The sequence below is a fragment of the Leucoraja erinacea genome, chromosome 1 (genome assembly GCF_028641065.1).
Source record: "Leucoraja erinacea ecotype New England chromosome 1, Leri_hhj_1, whole genome shotgun sequence".
Lineage (NCBI taxonomy): Eukaryota > Metazoa > Chordata > Chondrichthyes > Rajiformes > Rajidae > Leucoraja > Leucoraja erinaceus.
Window position 1 is genome coordinate 86988199 of NC_073377.1, and position 21411 is coordinate 87009609.

At 42.9% G+C, this 21411-nt stretch overlaps 1 protein-coding gene across 1 annotated transcript in view; it reads right to left on the reverse strand.

Moving 5' to 3' along the window:
• The window catches only part of slit2 (slit homolog 2 (Drosophila)), a 413897-nt gene that overhangs the window by 387417 nt on the left and 5069 nt on the right, over nt 1-21411 (reverse strand). The window contains 1 exon segment of the mRNA XM_055638334.1: nt 20566-20637. Within this exon segment, the coding sequence (XP_055494309.1) occupies nt 20566-20637 (72 nt within the window).

A 21411-nucleotide genomic window follows, 5' to 3' on the forward strand; every position in this document is an offset into this window, starting at 1 on the left:
TATCACAACAGCATTTAGGAGAGATTGTTGTATAAAAATGGGATGCCAGATTTTCTATATTAGAAAAGTAACCATACACCTAACACATGTCAAAGTACTTTATTGCCAAAAAGCACAAATAAATCATGAAAGGATTTATGTATGTTTTTTAAAATATTGGATCTTAATTGCACTTCATTTGAGATCAATAAGCAGTAAATTGAAATTGAAGAAGCAATGCAGCATATTAAAATATTCTTATGGAGTACTTGCTTGTGCGCATACCAGGAGTTCCACTGTCTGATTTTTATATAATAAGCACACTGTGTCTGTTTTTAATATTTCTCATATGGTGTCTGGCAAAGGATAACTTTGTATGTTTATTAAAGGTCTGATCTCTAATGGACAGGTTTTCTAATGAAAAATGTGTTACTCATTTGGCTGGGGCATGATAACAGCTTGTCAATTCCACAAGGTGGGCCCACAGCATTTACCCTGGAGTGTTCAAATGTACCCTGTGGGTGTACAGGTCAGTTAGAAATCTGCAAGATCCATAGAGGGGCTGACAGAGTCAATGCGAAAGTGAAGCCCAAAACATTCTTTCCTCATTCCCATTGGCATATTGAACTTTATTGTTTTTAACCAGCTCGATAACTTTCACATATTGATCGAAACCCTTCTAATTACATCAATTTACGCATCACTGCTAACTTTCAATTAACTAAATTATTAGAATCTATCGATAGACACAAAAAGCTGTAGTAATTCAGCGGGACAGGCAGTATCTCTGGAGAGATGGAATGGCTGCCTGTCCCGCTGAGTTATTCCAGCTTTGTGTCAACCTTCAGTTTAAACCAGCATCTGCAGTTCCTTCCTTCATATTAGAATCTATAGACCCATCCTTTTGTTGCAAAATTGTGATTTGCTACTCCCAGAACTCCGACTGTCAAGAGTTCCTAAACAAATGACTTTTCACGCATCTGGTTTCATGGCAATTCCAATTTTTAGAAAAAAAGATACCATTTTTAATGTGAAGTTGTATTAAACCTCTCGCACTCATGACAAGATCCCTCAGCGTGTGGTTGGTCCGAATGTTCTCACATAGTGACTTTGACATTTTTGTGGTATTGCCTTGACTGACCCTACTGTGATATCACCAAATTACCAATGATGTGCATTAAATACACGCTAGAATATTTTAAATTTTTCCGGTATTCCCAAAATATATAAAAGGTGGAAAGAAGCACCCACAATGTCTGCCACGCGTTTTTATCCAAACAAAATCCTGCTGGAAAGTGGTCTCAGCTGCACTCCAGTCGGGAATTGAATCCAGTCTGGGGCATGAGGTCATAAGTGATAGTAGCAGAACTAGGCCATTCGGCCCATCAAGTCTGCTCTGTTGTTTAACACAACTCCCCCTCCTAACTCCATTCTCCTGCCTTCTCCCCATAACGCCCGACACCGTCTGGGTGTGAAGTCATCCTCGGCCAAGCAGCTTGACAAGGTTCACTATCGAGGGCAATGAATCAATTAAGTAACATACTGGTGAACTCCTGGCACTCCATGCCGTGCACCTGAACACGAGACAGCACCTTCAGGATGTTGCTCGGAGCAGAGGGAAATCCAGAATTAGAGAGTGGAAAAAAAAAAAAAAAAAAAAAAAATCACAATGTTCTCGCTTTTATAAAGCACATGCATTCAAAATCCCATTTGATAACAGTGGGCTCGCCTGTCTAAACTTCAGACAGATGACAGCCACTGCTTTTGTGAAAGACAGCCCGAGTATTGTAAGCTGATAATATTAAGTGTGGTCAGAGGGGAGGGGGTAGAAACATACTGTGTCTAACGCTTGGAAACATCCGTTCAAGTGGACTTCTCGTTTCAGGAAAAAGTAGAAGGGCCAGCATTCTGCAAACATCCCCACAAAGGGCCAGAGCAAAACAGATGTGGGAAAAACAAACAGCAGCCCACCATCTGAATTGCTAAGAAGACAGTGCTCTGTGCAAACAGGCTCCATTCCTCAATTCAACATCAATAGCCATAGAAAGGTCAGGCAGAACCCAGGCCAGTGAAGAGACACTGAGAACTCTGCAATATTAGTCGTTTCTTCATGAGCAGAAAAACTGCGTTAGCAACAGGGAATGAAAACAAAGCCTTTCCGTGTGACATTTAAGCATTGATTTATCTAAGCTAATACTTGCATAATGCTCGTCGAAACAGGTTATAGAAAGGTGTGACATGACCGTAGATCTTGTTAATAATGTCATTATTTATTTACTAATCCCCTCTGATACTCTGCCTTTTAATTACTGTAAATAAAAGCACATAGAGATGGGACGTCTGCTATTAATACAAGGAACAGAAAGGGTGATGTCGTACGATTTCATTTTCTCAGCGTTAATGGCCAAGTCTGCAATATGCTCCCGTCTCAATGCATTTGTGGCACCAACGTCTACGTCCACTTCGAGGTCAAATCCTAAATTTAATATTAGTAGCAACCAGTCTTGTGAACTATACTGCTTGCCATGGTTAATATGTTTGTTTACTGACAGGGCTAATGTACCATGAAGTTGCTTAACTTGTCCCTGGAGATCAGTGCTGCCATATCCGATGTGCCATCAGAAAATTATAAATCTGTAGCAAAAGTCGTGCCCCCAGCGTAATTAATTGTTTCTGCACATCAGGTTGATGCATTAGTTGAAACCGGGTGGACCACGTGAAGGTTGCAATCTCCCACCCTGGAGTCGCCCTGTATTGCACCCTCACCTATCGTGAACACCTGAAGAGTGTGGCTGATAAACTGAAAGCAAGGTTCAACATCAGGAAACTTGTAGGCAACAGCTGGGGATCCAATGCACACACCCTCCGTAATGCAAGCTTAGCCCTAGTCTACACAACAGCAAAGTTTTGCTCAAATGCATAAGCTAATAGCTGCCACACCAAACAAGGTTTCTTAGTTTTTTTTATGTGGGGGAGGCGAGGAGGGGAAGGGGGTAATTGTTTCTCAGTCACTACCTGATGGAGTCGCATCTTCCCCCCCCCCCCACTCACGGACTAGCATCTGGATTGGCGCGGCCTTTCCTGCCGGAGACCAGCCAGAGCTTCAGCAGCGGTGCAGCACTGAGTTACCATCGCGGAGCAGACGATGCCTTACTGGGGATCGCCGTGTGGAGTGTTGGGCGGCGCTGACAGTAACATCGCGGAGTCCTGGTGATCCCTTTGCCGAGGGCCGCCAGTGTTGGAGCTCCGTCCAGTTCAGCCTATGGACTTCGGGAGCCGCAGTCTCAGGTAGGAAGCAGCCAATTCGGAAACTCCAAGCCGCTGAGAGTTTTCTTCTGTCCGGCGCCAGAGTTCCTTCATCCTGGTGAGAGCGCCTGAAACATTGGCTGTCCGTAACGACGACTGCGGAGAGCTCAAAGGCCCAGACCATGGGTGAACAATGAGGAAGATGACTGAAATTCATTGCCTTCCCTCAGTGGGAAATGTTGATACCACTGTGTGGGGATGTTCATGTTAAACTCTATCGTGTATTGTGTTCTTTTTATTCATATAGCTGTATGGTAACTCAAATCTCACTGTACCAATTGGTGCATATGACAATAAATGTAACTTGAACTTGAACTTGAGCGACACTGTCCTTAACTCTGCAATGCGGGTCATCTCAGGGATGCTTAAGTCAACACCTTTGCAGTGGCTCCCTGTCCTCTCTCATATCGCGCCTCCCAGCATATGCAGAAAGGAGGGGATGTTGAAAGATTGGTGCACCATCGAGGCTAACCGCGACCTTCCCATCCATGCTGACTTGAACAATCTGCCCAACATGCGCCCGAAGTCTCGCAAACCCTTCTGGTATTCTGATAAATCCCTGGAATACTTTGACCCCAAGACTGAATGGTGCAGAGCCTAGAAAGATGGCAACGCCAACAACAGAGAGGTCATCACAGACCCTACAGTGAAACCACCGGGTTCTGACCTCGAACCCGGAACAGAATCCGCACCCTCCATGCAAGAACAGCCCATCACTTGTGTAAGTGGGAGATGACAGACAACCCCGCCTGTGACTGCAGACATCCAGACCTGAGCATCCCACACATCGTGAAGGGGTTGGACAGGCTAGATGCAGGAAGATTGTTCCCGATGTTAGGGAAGTCCAGGACAAGGGGTCACAGCTTAAGGATAAGGGGGAAATCCTTTAAAACCGAGATGAGAAGAACTTTTTTTCACACACAGAGAGTGGTGAATCTCTGGAACTCTCTGCCACAGAGGGTAGTTGAGGCCAGTTCATTGGCTATATTTAAGAGGGAGTTAGATGTGGCCCTTGTGGCTAAGGGGATCAGGGGGTATGGAGAGAAGGCAGGTACGGGATACTGAGTTGGATGATCAGCCATGATCATATTGAATGGCGGTGTAGGCTCGAAGGGCCGAATGGCCTACTCCTGCACCTAATTTCTATGTTTCTATGTGAATGACTGCTCACTGAGGCTTTTCCCTGGGGGCATCAAAGCCATCCACCCAGTAACTGATGCTGTCCTGGCCTGGATGTCTACCCTTGATCTACAACTTTAGGCTGTGCAGGCCATACGCAAGTAGTGTAAATAATCACTACAGTGAGACTGGGTTGCTTTCTACAGAATGTATTGATTTGCTCAAAATCTCCTCTCTGGAAGGCTGTCGAGGTTAGATCACTGGAGGTGTTTAAAATGGAGGCGGGTATATTTTTGAAAGATCGATGAATTGAGAGTGATTGGAAGCAGAGGCCTGTCTGTCCCCAGGGCCAGATAGGCTGCATCCCAGAGTACTCCAGTAGCTCCAGAAATAGTGGATGCATTAGTAATAATCTTTCAAAACTCTTTAGATTCTGGAACAGTTCCTGAAGATTGGCGGGTAGCAAACGTAACCCCACTTTTTAAGAAGGGAGGGAGAGAGAAAATGGGGAATTACAGACAAGTTAGTCTAACATCGGTAGTGGGGAAACTGCTAGAGTCAGTTATTAAAGATGGGATAGCAGCACATTTGGAAAGTGGTGAAATCATTGGACAAAGTCAGCATGGATTTACGAAAGGTAAATCATGTCTGACGAATCTTATAGAATTTTTCGAGGATGTAACTAGTAGCGTGGATAGGGGAGAACCAGTGGATGTGGTGTATCTGGACTTCCAGAAGGCTTTCGACAAGGTCCCACATAAGAGATTAGTATACAAACTTAAAGCACAAGGCATTGGGGGTTCAGTATTGATGTGGATAGAGAACTGGCTGGCAAACAGGAAACAAAGAGTAGGAGTAAACGGGTACTTTTCACAATGGCAGGCAGTGACTAGTGTGGTACCGCAAGGCTCAGTGCTGGGACCCCCAGCTATTTACAATATATATTAATGATCTGGATGAGGGAATTGAAGGCAATATCTCCAAGTTTGCGGATGACACTAAGCTGGGGGGCAGTGTTAGCTGTGAGGAGGATGCTAGGAGACTGCAAGGTGACTTGGATAGGCTGGGTGAGTGGGCAAATGTTTGGCAGATGCAGTATAATGTGGATAAATGTGAGGTTATCCATTTTGGTGGCAAAAAAACGGGAAAGCAGACTATTATCTAAATGGTGGCCGATTGGGAAAGGGGGAGATGCAGCGAGACCTGGGTGTCATGGTACACCAGTCATTGAAGGTAGGCATGCAGGTGCAGCAGGCAGTAAAGAAAGCGAATGGTATGTTAGCTTTCATTGCAAAAGGATTTGAGTATAGGAGCAGGGAGGTTCTACTGCAGTTGTACAGGGTCTTGGTGAGACCACACCTGGAGTATTGCGTACAGTTTTGGTCTCCAAATCTGAGGAAGGATATTATTGCCATAGAGGGAGTGCAGAGACGGTTCACCAGACTGATTCCTGGGATGTCAGGACTGTCTTATGAAGAAAGACTGGATAGACTTGGTTTATACTCTCTAGAATTTAGGAGATTGAGAGGGGATCTTATAGAAACTTACAAAATTCTTAAGGGGTTGGACAGGCTAGATGCAGGAAGATTGTTCCCGATGTTAGGGAAGTCCAGGACAAGGGGTCACAGCTTAAGGATAAGGGGGAAATCCTTTAAAACAGAGATGAGAAGAACCTTTTTCACACAGAGAGTGGTGAATCTCTGGAACTCTCTGCCACAGAGGGTAGTCGAGGCCAGTTCATTGGCTATATTTAAGAGGGAGTTAGATGTGGCTCTTGTGGCTAAGGGGATCAGGGGGTATGGAGAGAAGGCAGGTACGGGATACTGAGTTGGATGATCAGCCATGATCATATTGAATGGCGGTGCAGGCTCGAAGGGCCGAATGGCCTACTCCTGCACCTAATTTCTATGTTTCTATGTTTCTAGAGGTCGACCATTATTGCCATGGATGGCAGGACAGGTTTGAGGACGTTGGCTGTCCAGCACCATTCCCGTTTTCTTGCTCTTGCATGGGTCCAGGGAGAAATGAGCACAAGCCTCTCGTAACATAAACAACATTTTCTGACCAGTTCCCCCTCTCAGATCATTCAAAGATGACTGCGAACATCTGCTGTAATGCTATCTTGATGAGGAATGTAACATTGCATTCCTTAAGCTGCCGTGCCTCTGCCAACGTACTCACTAACTTTGCATATTACATGAGAAAAGAAAGATTTACATTTTTATCGTAAGTCTTACAAACCTCAGGAAATGGAGGAAAACCTTCAAGCCAATGCCGTATTTGTAAAGTGCAGCATTGTTGTAATGCAGGAAATGTGGTGGCTTATTTGTGCACGGCAAGGTGCCACAAGTAGCAAAGATATCATGATCAACCCGTCTGTTTTAGCAATATCTGTTGACTGCTAAAACAGGCCAGCTGGGGAGAGCTCCTGCACTACCATCAGATCTCTGGCATTCACTTGAGGGCTCATTTGCAATACAACACCTCGGACAGGGATGCATTGATGAATTTACTAGGCAGAGAACAACCCAAGATCTAAATTTGCATCCCACCGTGGTATCTGTACAATCCAAATCCATTTATTGATTGAAGATAGACACAAAATGCTGGATCAGGTAGCATCCCTGAACAAAAGGAAAAGGTGCCTTTTGGGTGGATACCCTTCTTCAGACAAAGATACAACATGGAAATAGGTATTTCTGCCCAGCAAGTCCACACTGACCAACAAGTTCACCCTAGTTGTGTTATACCATTGGTGCATCCACTCACTACATGTTAGGGGCAATTTAGAGGGCAATTAACCTACAAAACCGTATGTCTTTGGGATGTGGGAGGAAACCACAGGGCACCTAAAGGAAACCCACAATGAGGCAGGGATAATGTAGGAATAAGACAACTAGTCCTTGCTATAATAACAAAAGCTACCAGATTGTCTTTAAAAAAAAACATGTTATTCACCAATGTCCTTCATGGGTAAAACTGATATCCTTACCTAGTTTCCCCAGTCTAGAACTTCAAAGTGGTCGATTCTTAAGTGACCCAGAAAACAATTCCTTTTAAAGGCAATGGATGCTGCCCATGCCGGTGACATGCATCCAAAAAAAAATCTCCTCAATAGTACACTACAATTTTCATATGTAGGAAGAAACTGCAGATGCTGGTCTTACACTGTAGATTGACACAAAAAGCTGGAGTAACTCAGCGGGTCAGGCAGCATCTCAGGAGAAAAGGAACAGGTGATGTTTCAGGTCAAGTCCCGAGACTGGTCATTTTGGATTTTGTAATCAAGATCCTGGAAAGGGGCTGCAACCAACTTGGCTTTGACCCAGAGGGAGGACTACTGAATAATAGTCAATACTTTACAAGGATGGTATTAATGTTATAAATTGCAGGTAAAAGGTGTAAGCATATAGTTTGTTTTATATTAAGTACTATTATGCCTAACCCATCCAAAGGGAACTTAAACAAATCAAGGAATGTGGAGAGCCAAGTGAGCTGACCTTTCACACTCCACAGGTCTCCAAGGCTAAATGAGATTGGAGTGGTGACTAATCCTCTGGAGACATGGCCTGAAGCCCTTCCCTGGGAAGCCCTCATCACTTAGGACAGCTCAGCTGACAAAGGGTCCTCAACTACTTTTAAATGGCGTGGATATTTTTTAACATTCAGTAACTATTCTGGTTTTAAACAATGACAAAGGTATTTAAAAAAGTGAAACAATGATTTTAACCAAAAATAGCATAAAAATATTTGTTTAAGAAAGAACTGCAGATGCTGGAAAAATCGAAGGTAGACAAAAATGCTGGAGGAACTCAGCGGGTGAGGCAGCATCTATGGAGAGAAGAAATAGGCGACGTTTCGGGTCAAAACCCTTCTTCAGATTCAAATATTTAAATCATTAAAGTAAAATATCAAGCCATCATTATCTTGTGCCACAGCATGAGAAACAGTTCTCATAAACAGGATCACCGTACATGTCAGCCCGCCATGGTCTAAAGCTGAGGACACGTGTGGGCTGTTTGGGCCAAAGGGCTTGTTTGCACATTATCTCTCTACGACTTGATGTGGTGTGAATCTGGACCCTCTCTATAGTGAGCCTCTGCTCCACCACTGGGCTCAATGATGTCTCACATCATGCATGTGCCCAGCAGAGGAGCAAACAATCAACAACAGTACCAGCATCTTCTCATTCATACTGTACCCAAGTGAAAATCCAAAAGTGAGCCAAGCTGCACACAGCCGACTGCTCACAGCACCAGCTGGCTGCAACTGGCCAAAACATTTAAGGCATAAACGTGTTGTGTTTTTTTTTTTTTTTTTAAAAGAAAGGTGACACATTTCTTTGTGCCTTATGTAATAAATAAAGCAAACTTTTCCTGTCCTCGCTGTGCTCTTTGGAATTCTTCAGAATTCATGTTGTGCTATCAATAATGAAAGAAAATGCCAACCATCTCCAGAAATGATAAGACATTATTCTCACCTCCATGCATATCTGTAACCTTAGGGCTATCAAAGTCAAAGTCAAAGTAGCCTTTATTGTCATTCAGACCTTTCAGTCTGAACAAAATGTTGTTGCCTTGCAGTCCTACATATAATAAAAATGACAAAAACACATAATAAACACAAATTAACATCCACCACAGTGAGTTCACCAGGCACCTCCTCACTGTGATGGAAGGCAAAAATCTTAAAGTCTTTGTCTCTTCCCTCCTTATTCTCCCTCTGCACCGAGGCGATCCAGGCTTCGGATGTTGCGACCCCAACGGGCGATCAGACTCCTCCCCACTACTTCAAATATAGGTCCTGCAGTTGGTAATATTGTTTGGCCGCTGTTGTATTTTATTTGTTTAATGGATTTGATTAGGAAATGTTTCCTTTCCTACAAGGGTCTTTCCTCTGAGGAGTTTCTATAGCAACATGCCCACTGACGATTTGTACTGCAAGATATGACTGACAAATAATGGATTAGCTGTACAAAATAAGATCTATTGATTCAATTGCGGTTAAATCTTAGTGAACACCGTCACCTTTTTCTAATGCAACAGTCACTAATGTTGCAGAAGACAAGGGGCAATAATTATACACACTGTGCACAACATACTTTTTTTGATAGCAAACAATGTTACATTTTGTTTCAGGCTAATCTTCACCAATCCTCTATTTGAAGCCATTTCAGCCTTCAATGATGAACATTGCTTATCTCTGCTGATAGAAACTTTTAGCTTGTTATAGAGTGTGAGGTAGGGAAAGGTGTGGGGGTCCTACACCAGAATGGATGGTTTTTTGGGCCTCAATACTTAATCTCATAGTGAGACGGAGCCGAGATTACTTCCAGAGCCTTTTATTTTCAATCTTAGCAAGAATCTTTCCACATTTCACTGAACTCCTTGGAATTTTAAGAGTGATTTGGTCTGTTCCCTTTTTTGTGCCGCTCCTACATAAACAATTTAAAGAGTCAGGCCTGTTTTAAGAATATTCTACTTATCTCTGTTAGATTACAATCAAGCATTCCAGCAAGGTGACTCCCATTTAAACACTGATGTCATACCAATGCTGAATACACGGCTGACCATCAGGAACATGCAGTGTGATAGTGATTATTAATCCATCATGCGATTCTGCTACATTCAAATAGTTATTTTACTTGCACTCAAGTACTTGGTTCTGTCCTCCAATTCTATTCTGGTGACAGTTTACTACTAAATCCAGAAAACCCACTGACAAACTCAAAAGCCACATGAAATGCTGGGTCTACAGCATTCCCGACTTACCAAAATTAGCCTACTTATTAACTTCAGCACGTGGGATGAATACTTAAACTTATGCCTAGAATCTAATAAACCATTTTTGCCAGAGGGAAATTTAATTCCACTTCGCCAGTCAGAGGGAAATGCCGAGTTGTAATATATGCAGCCGCATGGCTAAATAGCAGTCTTGTATTTCCAAAAAGCACCTTTCTCCCTATATGCAATAACTGAATATTTTGTTATTTACCTGCTTCCATAGAAACATAGAAAATAGGTGCAGGAGAAGGCCATTCAGCCCTTTGAGCCTGCACCGCCATTCAATATGATCACGGCTGATCATCCAACTCAGTATCCTGTACCTGCCTTCTCTCCATACCCCCTGATCCCTTTAGCCACAAGGGCCACATCTAACTCCCTCTTAAATATAGCTTCCATATGTTCTCCAACTCATTTGCCCCTAGCATAGCACTCTGCTCTCCAACAAAAGTTCACGGTAATAGCCTGGGCCATTTCCTGTACCTTGGAAGCCATCTCTTGGAGAGGACAGAATCAATAGTCCAATTCATCACAGTCAACACAGCTCTCAGTAGGTCGAGGAAAGGGTGTTTGAAAATCAAGATCTCAGACCCAGCAGAAATATATCACAGAATCCTGGACAACAGTGAAACCTACCTTCTATGCATTACCAAAACCTCGACTGGGTACAACAAGCAAACACATCGGGCAACCAACATTGCAACATTCTAAAAGTCTACTGGAAGGAGGAGCAAAGCAATATTGGTGTATTGGTGTATTTCCCAGTGCCAACAACCCCTGCATTAACACCCTAATTGCAAACACTTTCCTCATCCCCCTGGATGCTCCACCTGGATGTGCACTTATTTCACCACTATCCCACCCTCCTTTCCCCTTCCACTTGTATCCCTTCCTCTGGATTATGTGGAATTCTCCGCCTCAGAGGGCGGTGGAGGCCGGTTCTCTGGATACTTTCAAGAAAGAGCTAGATAGGGCTCTCAAAGATAGCGGAGTCAGGGGATATGGGGAGAAGGCAGGAACGGGGTACTGATTGGGGATGATCAGCCATGGTCACATTGAATGGTGGTGCTGGCTCAAAGGGCCGAATGGCCTACTCCTGCACCTATTGTCTATTGTCTAACATTTCGCTCCTCATCTCCCCTTATCTCACAGCCTTCTGTCTTCTTATCTCTTGCCTTTGTCCACCATCTGCCAGTAAAAAAAACCCTTACCTGTATCCATCTATTACTTGTGAAGAAATGCTGGTTAAAACTGAAGATAGACACAAAATGCTGGAGTAGAGCACAGGCATAGCAGTACAGGCAGTATCTCTGGAGAGATGGAATGGGTGATGTTTCAGGTAGAGTCTGAAGAAGGGTCCCAACCCGAAACATCACCCATTCCTTCTCTCCAGAGATGCAGCCTCCGGCTGAGTTAATCCAGCATTGTGTCTATCCATCTATCACTTGCCTGGCTCTACCCTGCTGCGATCCAACACGTCCTATTCACGTTCACTAGTGATGCTGCTTGATCCACTGAGTTACTCTAGTACTTTGCGTCATTTCTTGTTACAAATCAGCCACATTGGGCAGGTCACATCATTAAGAATAAGGAGTAACCCATTTAGAACAGAGACGAGGAAACACTTTTTCTCACAGAGAGTGGCGAGTCTGTGGAATTTTCTGCCTCAGATGGTGGTGGAGGCAGGTTCTCTGGATGCTTTCAAGAGAGAGCTAGATAGGGCTCTTAAAAATAGTGGAGTCAGGGGATATAGGGAGAAGGCAGGAATGGGGTGTTGATTGGGGATGATCAGCCATGATCACATTGAATGGCGGTGCTGGCTCGAAGAGCTAAATGGCCTACTCCTGCACCTATTGTCCATTGACACCAGCCTCCCAAAGCCAACACTACTCCAAGCTTTAGCATGGGAAGGGATTACTGGGAAGACAGAGGGAAAGATTCAAGGATGTGCTCCAAGTCACCTTGAAGAAAAGCAACATTCTCCATTGACTCTTAGAAATCTCTAGCCATGAACACTCAGAGTGAAGGAGAATTGAGAACCTGCATACCATGCAATGGGAGCATGCATGTGTCCATTCTTCTGCTATTGATTCAACCATACTTTATTGTTACATGTACTGAAGTACAGTGAAATGCTGTATTTGGTATACAAAGCAGCAAAATCGTATAGCAGACCTCAACTAGGCAGCATAAAAGTGTCACCACGCTTTGGCACGACAAAATTACAGAAGTTCACTAAACAGTCCTATCGACTGCCTACCACTGCAGCCTCCCTCACATGCCAGCTCCCCCGTTTGTTCAAGACTGGACTGGACTGAAACTGGACCATCTCGTAAACCATCCTCCTGTCTGCCCAACTGGCCTCCACGTGCCGCATCTGCGGAGGAATCCAGTCCCCACGGTGACCATTTTCCAGCTCATGACCCACTAAATCTGACTGGAAGCAAATCATCCTCTATCTCGTGGGACAGCCTAAAGAAAAGATGTAAAGTGCCAGCATTTAAATACAAATCATGTAACCAATAGAGCACTTTCTATCCTTTGCATGAAAGGCTCTCTATTTGTCACAATCAGTTAGTTTCTCCAACGTGAACAAGGTCTTCATCTCATCAGCATTTGCTGAAGTTTCAGACAATGGTTTGAAACCTTTGTTTACCAAAAAAAATTGGATTATTTTGTCACTATTGACTGTCTGACACTTCTAAATTACATAAAAGAAAGTCATTAAAGCTCTGAAATAAATAATTCAAGGTCTATTATAACCAGAAACAAGTAGACACGCAGCAGATTAACAGACAAGACACTACTGAGTGCTTTTTAAAATTGATGTCAGATCAAATTAATTTCTGGTTTCTCAGGACACGCATTCTGTTTTATTTACTTGCGTATCCGTCAACATTTGACTCCTCGTCCCTGGGCCCCTATTGTTGCATTTCCTTGCCAAGCTTCTTTCTTTAACTAAGAAAGCGTCTTATGGGTTGTCCCGAGAATTAAAGATCAGTTTTCCGGGGCTTGCTGCATGTATCCAGAAGGAAACCCACAGGAAGCCCAAAATAAACATGAGCGTATTATTTCCCCATTGAATTTGAAATAGTTGGTGTTAATAGCAAAGGTACAAGAGATAAGGGGACAAAAGCTGTTTTGACTGGATTAGGTAGCTGGAGTCACAAGATCATTTGATGGACCTCACGGAATACCTCCAAACAGAGATGAATACTTTAAATATTAAATTATTATTTGCGTCTAATTTTTATGTTTTGATAAATTTTGTGCATTTAATTATTTGATTAACTACACATCTAGCATGATATAACCTTCTGCAACTTGCTGCAAAACCACTGCACGGTGCAGGTAGGCTCTGGGATGTGAATCCTTGCCAACAACTCTGATGGCACTGAAGACAGAACTAAAGGTGACAAGCCTTCCAATAAAGGAGTTGCACCTTACTGGAAGCATGGAGGCTATGCAACAGAAAATAAGGAAAGAACACTGACAACAGGTTCTTTCCATCCTTCGTTTGCTGTTGTATCACATGGGGAAAAATTAACCGCAGTTTTCTAATACCCAAGGGAAGTCCTGTTTGCCTTTACCTCATTCCACTGATCGGACTTTGGAATAAACCTGCATTCAGGCTGCAATTCCATGCATTCCCTCCACTGAAAAATCTCTTCCATGTATAACTACTTTGAAGAAGTTATCTTTCTAATGAGAATTCTGTGAGACCCCCTCTTATTACTTCTACTTAGCTCTCCTGCAATGATCTACCTATCACTTGCCAGACTTTGTCCCACACCCCACCGCTCTTTTGCGGCTTTTACTCCCCTACTACAATCAGTCTGAAGAAGTGTGCTGATCGGAAACGTCACCTGTCTGTTCCCTCCACAGGTGCTGCTCGATACGCTGAGTTACTCCAGCACTTTGTGTTCTGCTCAAGATTCCAGCATCTACAGTTATTAGTCTCTCCATTCTTTTATGCCTTCCTAGGATCCCTGCTGTTAAACATTTGCATGAACGTTAGGTGACACAATTCATGCTTGGCTCCGATATACAGAATGAGCACATTTATCAAGGTAAACTAGATAGACGCATACATGCAGCAAAGCAGCAGTGGTACGAGATTTCAGCTTCTGTCTGTGCTTCATAGTAATTAATTCTGATAAATGTGAGGTGATGCACTTTGGAAGAACTAATGAGGGTAGGACATACATAATGAATCGTGGACCTCTAGAGAGCACTGAAGAAAAGGAACAGAGAGACCTTGTTGTACAAATCCAACGATCCCTGATGGTGGCAGCTCTAATAGATAAGGTAGTGGAAAAGGAACATGGGCTACTTGGCTTCATTAGCCAGGGCATAGAATATATCAGCAGAAAGAATGACACGGCTTTCTAAAACATCGTTTAGGCAACACTTGGAGAACTGTACACTGCCCTGGTTAACGCACCATAGGAAGGATATGATTCCAGTAGAGAATGTATAAAGGAGATTCTCCAGAATGTTGTCTACGATGGATAATTTCATTAATGAGGAAGAACCAACAGGCTATGTTTTTCTTGGAGTGGGGGAGGATGGTAAAGGTGACCTAATTGGGATATTAAAATTATGAGAGTACAGACAGTAGAAAGCGGTTCCCCATAACAGAGATGTCAGCTTCTCGGGGGGGTAAACATTCAGGACAAGGTGGATGATATTTCCAAGGGCACAGGAGGAGGATTTTTTTCGCTTCTTTCAACAAGAGGGAAGCTGGAATCTTAAACACAGCCCGAGTAGATTGTGGAGCCAAGGTATTCTCACAGCATGCAATAAGTATTCAGACAAGCACTTGAATTGCTAAATCATCGAAGGCTATGGATCCATGGTAAATGGGATTAGTGTTGATGGGTAACTGATGGTCAGCATGAACTCGGTGGACTATAGTTTAGAGTGCTGTATGATTCTATGAAAATGCACTCAAAACATGGTTCCAAAACAACAAGATGTGGGGTGGGTGAAGAACAATTAAAACTGCTTTTAGAAAATTAAAGTTGCAAAAGACTAGGTGCATCCTGAATGATATTTCAGTGAAAAAAAAGACATGTAAATAAATGAAGTTGCCTCAGATGACTTTCTCTTTTGATGTCCTATTAAATAATCTGCTGTGATAGCATGGGGGATGCACAGGGGAGAATTCAAAAGGAAATTCATTACTGTATATACACAGAAGCAATCCAAGGTAACAGAGCAGGGTTGAACAAAATTATTCTGGCCCAGATTGACTATTGGCCAGTTGAACACAGAGTCATACTCTTGTTTTCATCAATTGAGCAACACCGTAACATTACAGATCTGATACATTCCAGTCCCATGATACTTTTATTGCATTCTTTCTTTTATTGTATTATCATGCAGTGACCTGCCACTCTCCCACGCTCCTCATCATCCTGCCAGCTTCCCATTTTGATCCCACTTCTCTTTGCCGTAAATGAACTTAAATATATTGCCAAAGTTGACAACAGAACTGCACCCCATTTTCAACCCAGTGCCAAAGAATAAACTAGGCCTACTTTCTGATCACTGCACAATAGCCAGCTCGAAGGATTTAAATTTGTATTGCTCTATAGATGGATATAGGTGGTCTTGGCATCATGCTCAGCACAGACATTATGGCCAGAGGGCCTGTTCCTGTGCTGCACAATTCTATATTCTATGTCAGATTAAAAAAAGATAGATGAACTGCTGAGATGCTGTTTGCTCCCTCACTCTGTCTCCAAAATAGAATCAGAATATATCATTGCTTTAACGTGACTGGTAAGGAGCACATTGTACTGGACAGGCGCTCCTGGAGGAAATCCATGCAGGAAAGAGCAGCACGTCACGAATTGGAACAATGGCGTGTCAGAGACAAAGCGACATCACTGTAAGGAAAGAGAGAAGGGGACTCGACGACTGCCAACCACCGTCAGTCTCCACTGCCCACGTTGCACCAAGGTGTGTGGATCACGGATCACACATCTGCAGACCCACAAGTAGACGACCCTATAGAGAGGAGAGGACACTCACACTTGTTTCGAGTGACTGCTGGTGATGATGAAGGTTGATGACAATTGACAAGATGACTATTCTTCATTTCTGAAGTAAACACAATAATTCTCTTCATCCACTTTGCAGTGACTGCTAACAAGAGTTGACTTGCCTCAGAGGTTCCCTCCCTCCTGTGGGGAACTGTCTAGCCTGCTCTCTGCACCCTACTCTTGATGTCACAGTCAAGGTCAGGGAATCTGCTCTGTAAAGGAGTGGTGGGAACATTTCCCCCATTTTTCGTGCTGGCTTTGCAGGCAAGTGAACCAAGCCCTGCCTGTCTTTACAAAGCATCTCTGGAAAGCAAATTTCAATTTGTTTCTTTCTCAAAGTGAAGGGAAAGGAATATGACAGGAAATTCATTTACAGGTTAATACAAACTTCAAGGGAACATTCTTGCAGATTCCACAGGCACTTAAAGATAAATTGCTTGTCAGATAACAAAGTCTTCACGTCAGGTTGACTTGACAGCCACTAACAATGGGAATTTCCGCAGCTTATTCCTAACAAATATGAAATATTTGCTTTGGGGCTGACAGCTGTGACTGACCTAGAGGGGGCTCGGCGCTGAATCACATTCCACAGCTGAAGTGAAGCCTGATCTCTCGCACGATGGCCAGCCCCTGCCGGCTATAGATCACTGTCAACTATTAAGGCAGCCAATGTGAAGCAAACTAGTCATTGAACACCAATAGAAAACACCACTCTTAGAGGTAATTGTATTTCTAAGCTAATATTCGGTGCATTCACATGGGATGGTGGGTTCTGGTTCAGGGGAGACAATTAGTATGCTGGAGTTTCCCAAGGTGCTATGAATGAAGACACATCCATTTCTGACAGGAACATGCATATGTCAAACCTCATCTGTACTACACGAGCTTGAATCAAGCTTCAGCTGAGGTTATGAACAGCAAGTAACATTTCAGTTTTCAGTTTTCATTCTGTGTAGTCTTACAAAAAGGATAAGCAAAAGTATGTTATTAGATGAACTGTAATTATTGAGCAGTTCAAGAGGGATGAAACAAGTTCTTTGTTTTTAATATCTTCTGATATATTTTCTCAACACATTTGACATACTGATTTAATATTCTTTAATAACTAGAAATACCAATGGTAACTAGGAAATCACCTAACTAACAACATATTAATTGTTTGTACAAAATAAAATTCAGTTTGGTTTGATCACGTTCCATAGTTTGGGTAACAAACCTTGCTGCTGGAAACACCCTGATAAACTGCATTGGTAAAGCTATAATTCGATACAAGAAAGATGAGTTTCTAAATAGGGCTAATGTCTGCACAGCAACCTGCTGTGGGGGACTGGGAATGGAGTGGAAGAATGAGGTTGAACATAGCAGAACAGGGGGAAACTTTTAGATCCCTTCCCTGTACGGGGACCCGAACTTTTCCCTGTCGGGTCTCCGTTGCCGTTGGGGCCTAGCACCATGGAGCGGCCTCCAACCGGAACGACAGCTCAAGTCACGGAGCCTGCGGAGCTGCGGACCTACCATCGTGGAGCTGGCCGGCTTCGGAACGTGGAGAGCTGTGGTGGCACGCTGCTGCGACCCGACTCCGGTGGATGGTGACACCGGGAGCTCTTGGGTCCCCAGTGGGAGACCGCTTTGCGGGGCACCGGCAATGGCGACTTCTCCTGCTCGAATTGCGGGGTTGAGAGTGACCTGGAGCGGGGCCATAAATCGCCCAGCGCGGCTTTAAATGGCAGCGGACTTGCTAGCGCCCGCCGGGGGCTCCAAGATCAAGACCCGGGGCAGGGCCTTACATCGCCCGGCACGGCTTTAAGTGGCCGTGGGACTTGCTAGCGCCCGCCGGGGGCTTTGACTTTGACTTCGGGAGAGGAATGGAGAGCAGGGGAGAGACAAGACTTTGCCTTCCATCGCAGTGAGGGGGAGATTCACTGTGATGGATGTTTGTGTAAATTGTGTTGGTGTGTCTTGGTTCTTTTCTTGTATGACTGCAGAAACCAAATTTCGTTTGAACTTCATGTGAGGTTCAAATGACAAATAAACGGTATTGTATTGTATTGTGTACTTTGCTCAAGATTCCAGCATCTGCAGTTCCAGTGTCTACTTTTCACTGCAACTTTTCACATGTTTTCATTGATCACAACCAGTGTTATACATATGCTTCACACAGGAAATATTTGGAACTTCTACAAGGCTTCCATTAAACAGTCAGTGCAAAATCAGACAGAACGGGCACAGCCATTGACATAATTTCCATGAAAGGAGACCTCCCACAGAAATCCTCTCCATGTTTCATTGCAAACCTTGTGAAGAATTTCAGACACTGTCCTACCGAGGACTTATCCCTCAGCAAATTTCAATTAGAAAATGTTTGATTATTACAATAATGCTGTTTGTGGAACCTTGGTGTGAGCAAATTGTCTGCGCCTTACATCAGTCATTATACTACGAACATACTTCATTGAGGCATACCGTGAGCTCATAATTGTAAAAAAAAATGCTAGAGACTATGCCTTTATTCCGTGCTGAGTGTTCACCATTGAATCTCACCATACATTCAACAGCTGAGAAATATTGTAAGCCTATTCCCAGTTGCAACAAGTTTGTGCATTTAAAATATTACCTCATAATTTGCACATAAAATATTCTCCAAGTCACAAACATAAAGAAAATGTCCACCTCTCTACTTATGTCTACACATCCCTGGAAGATCATCAGTTGCAGCCGTGCTGACACCCTTCTTCATTGACAGTATCACGTTCATTCACAGCCTTATACTCCTTCACATACCCAGTATTCTTACCAACATAAACCCCCCCTGTGCAAGGAAACACTGTGATAATACTCCCAATTCCATGTCCAGCTGGGTAATGACAACTAGTCTGTAGCCAAATTGGGTAAATATATTTAGACCCAGGCTCAGGAAATCAAAGTCTTGGACTGGAGCTAAATTTTGTAAATACACCTGAACTGGAGCAAATCTCTACCAACATACGTGCACTGATGATAACCTTTGTAAATATCGTTATGTGCAATGTGACAAATAAAACCGTATTGATATCCCAAAAGGGGCTAAATGAGGGAAATGCATCAGTAAAATTGAGTGACTGCCCTGAGACTTGGGTTGATAGTGTCCTCAAGCTCAAACTAAAGCAAAATACACCTAGACAAAACGAAAAAAATGACAATAAACAAAATGTGCTTAAATTAGATAATTATACCCTGATTAGAAATAAGACAGCAAAATAATGTAGTTGGAATAAACTGGTTTAAAGCAGGCAAATGCACACCAAGAAATATCAACAGTCAGTCCTTACACCTTGATGCCTCAATCCCTGCCTTGAATGGTCCCAGATAATCAACTCACTTACATTCATGCAGTGGTTAGCTTGGTGCCCTTATCCAAGATGCTTAGGTCTCAAGTAGTGGCATTTCCTCCATTAACCTCTTTTTGTTGCTCCCTTTTGATCCCCTGCCCAATGCATTGACAAATACGGTGCTCAAGAGCCTCAAGAAAGTAAATATTATAAGTAATGCTAATATAATAATCTATTCCCCGAACTGCAAGAGTAACATCCCATGGGATCTACTGCAATATTTTGACATAGATTTAAAGAGCAATGTAGTATTAATTCTGGATATTTCCATCGTGTGATTTGGCATACAAATTATATCATGACAAGTAGTTCCCTTAAGATTTAGTCTGAGAAAGTGCACAGTATCAACCATTGTACAAATTTAATTTTTCTATTCACGATGCCAACAACATTTTTATACAACAATTGCAACATAGTAAATCTTCCTAAAACTCTTGTGAAGTGACCCATCAGATGAAAAAAAATGTACAGAGCTAGGAATAGGACAGGTGATCAAAGCACATGAAATGGAAGAGGAAAGTAGATTTTGAGAGGACATGCTGGAGCATTGCACCTGTATGGCCATCAAGCCAAGTGCTGCATATATACAAATTAATATTGATTTCGTTAAAAACTGCACAGTATGCATGTGCATAAAATTGATGAAAAGTCAGTCATAAAAGCACAAACAGTGCATCTTTGAAATTCTATTTTAAGTCTTTATAAACAGCTAATTACTGAAAAAAATTTAAACATTAAATTCAAATATTTCACATTTAATTTACCCTTTATGACAATATGGCTCAATTCTAATAATATTGCAACATTATTGATACTGGAGGAATCTAGTACCAAAGCGAAATGAAGAACATAAATGTGAAATATTGTTTTCACTTCCTGAAGTGGTGATACAAATGGCTACATTAGAGTTCTTAGTTCACTGGGAAGTTGCACTGAAGTTCAGTTACTGACAATACTTACAGTCTCTCCAGCTCCTTTAGATCCTGAAAAGCTCCCCGTTCAATAGTAGTTACTTGGTTTTCCATGAGCTGTCTGTGAAGCAGATGACAGAAAATTGAAGCCATGGCATCTTAATGCAACAAACAAGTAGACAGCCATTAACACCTCGAATGAGTGCATTTCAAACATTAGCAGCAGACTGTGGGCTGGCTTGTCTTTTTTCACAGCATAACGTACTGGAGTTTGAGATTTCACATCCAATTTGTTCTGCCTGCCACTGACACCTGAAACCCATCCAGGGGGGGGGGGGGGGGGGGGGGGGGGGGGGGGGGGGGGGGGGGGGAGTCCCTTCAGCAATAAAACATTTTTAAAAACATTCCCAGAAACATGCTGAGGAGTTTGGGTTCGAGGACAAAACCAAAAGATGTAAAAAAAAAAATGAAACCAAAGCATTTATCACAAAGTGAACTTTGAAGTTACAGGAGCTGGAAAGCAGACAGGCTGCATTAGGAGCGTTTGTGTTTAGTGTGCTCTGGAATGTCAAGCTCACCAATACTTTGAGTAATAGAAATTACATAGATCATCTACTGTAATGTTTAAGAGATTTCACGTGACCAGTGGCAAATTAGGAAGTTGTTGTACCTACCCGCTCATGTTCAAATATGTGAATGCGCTAACAAAAAAAAAGGGACATTAACATTTCTGATTTAAGCAGGACTATTGTTTAGATCTTTGAGACTGCCAGCATTTGAATACTGGCTGTGTCTCAGAAGCTCTGCCGAGTGGTATTTTTGTTATCCTGCTTCTCTAAAGCTGGTGCATTCTATTATCCATTACAACTAACCACTGCAACAAAAACAAGTTAAT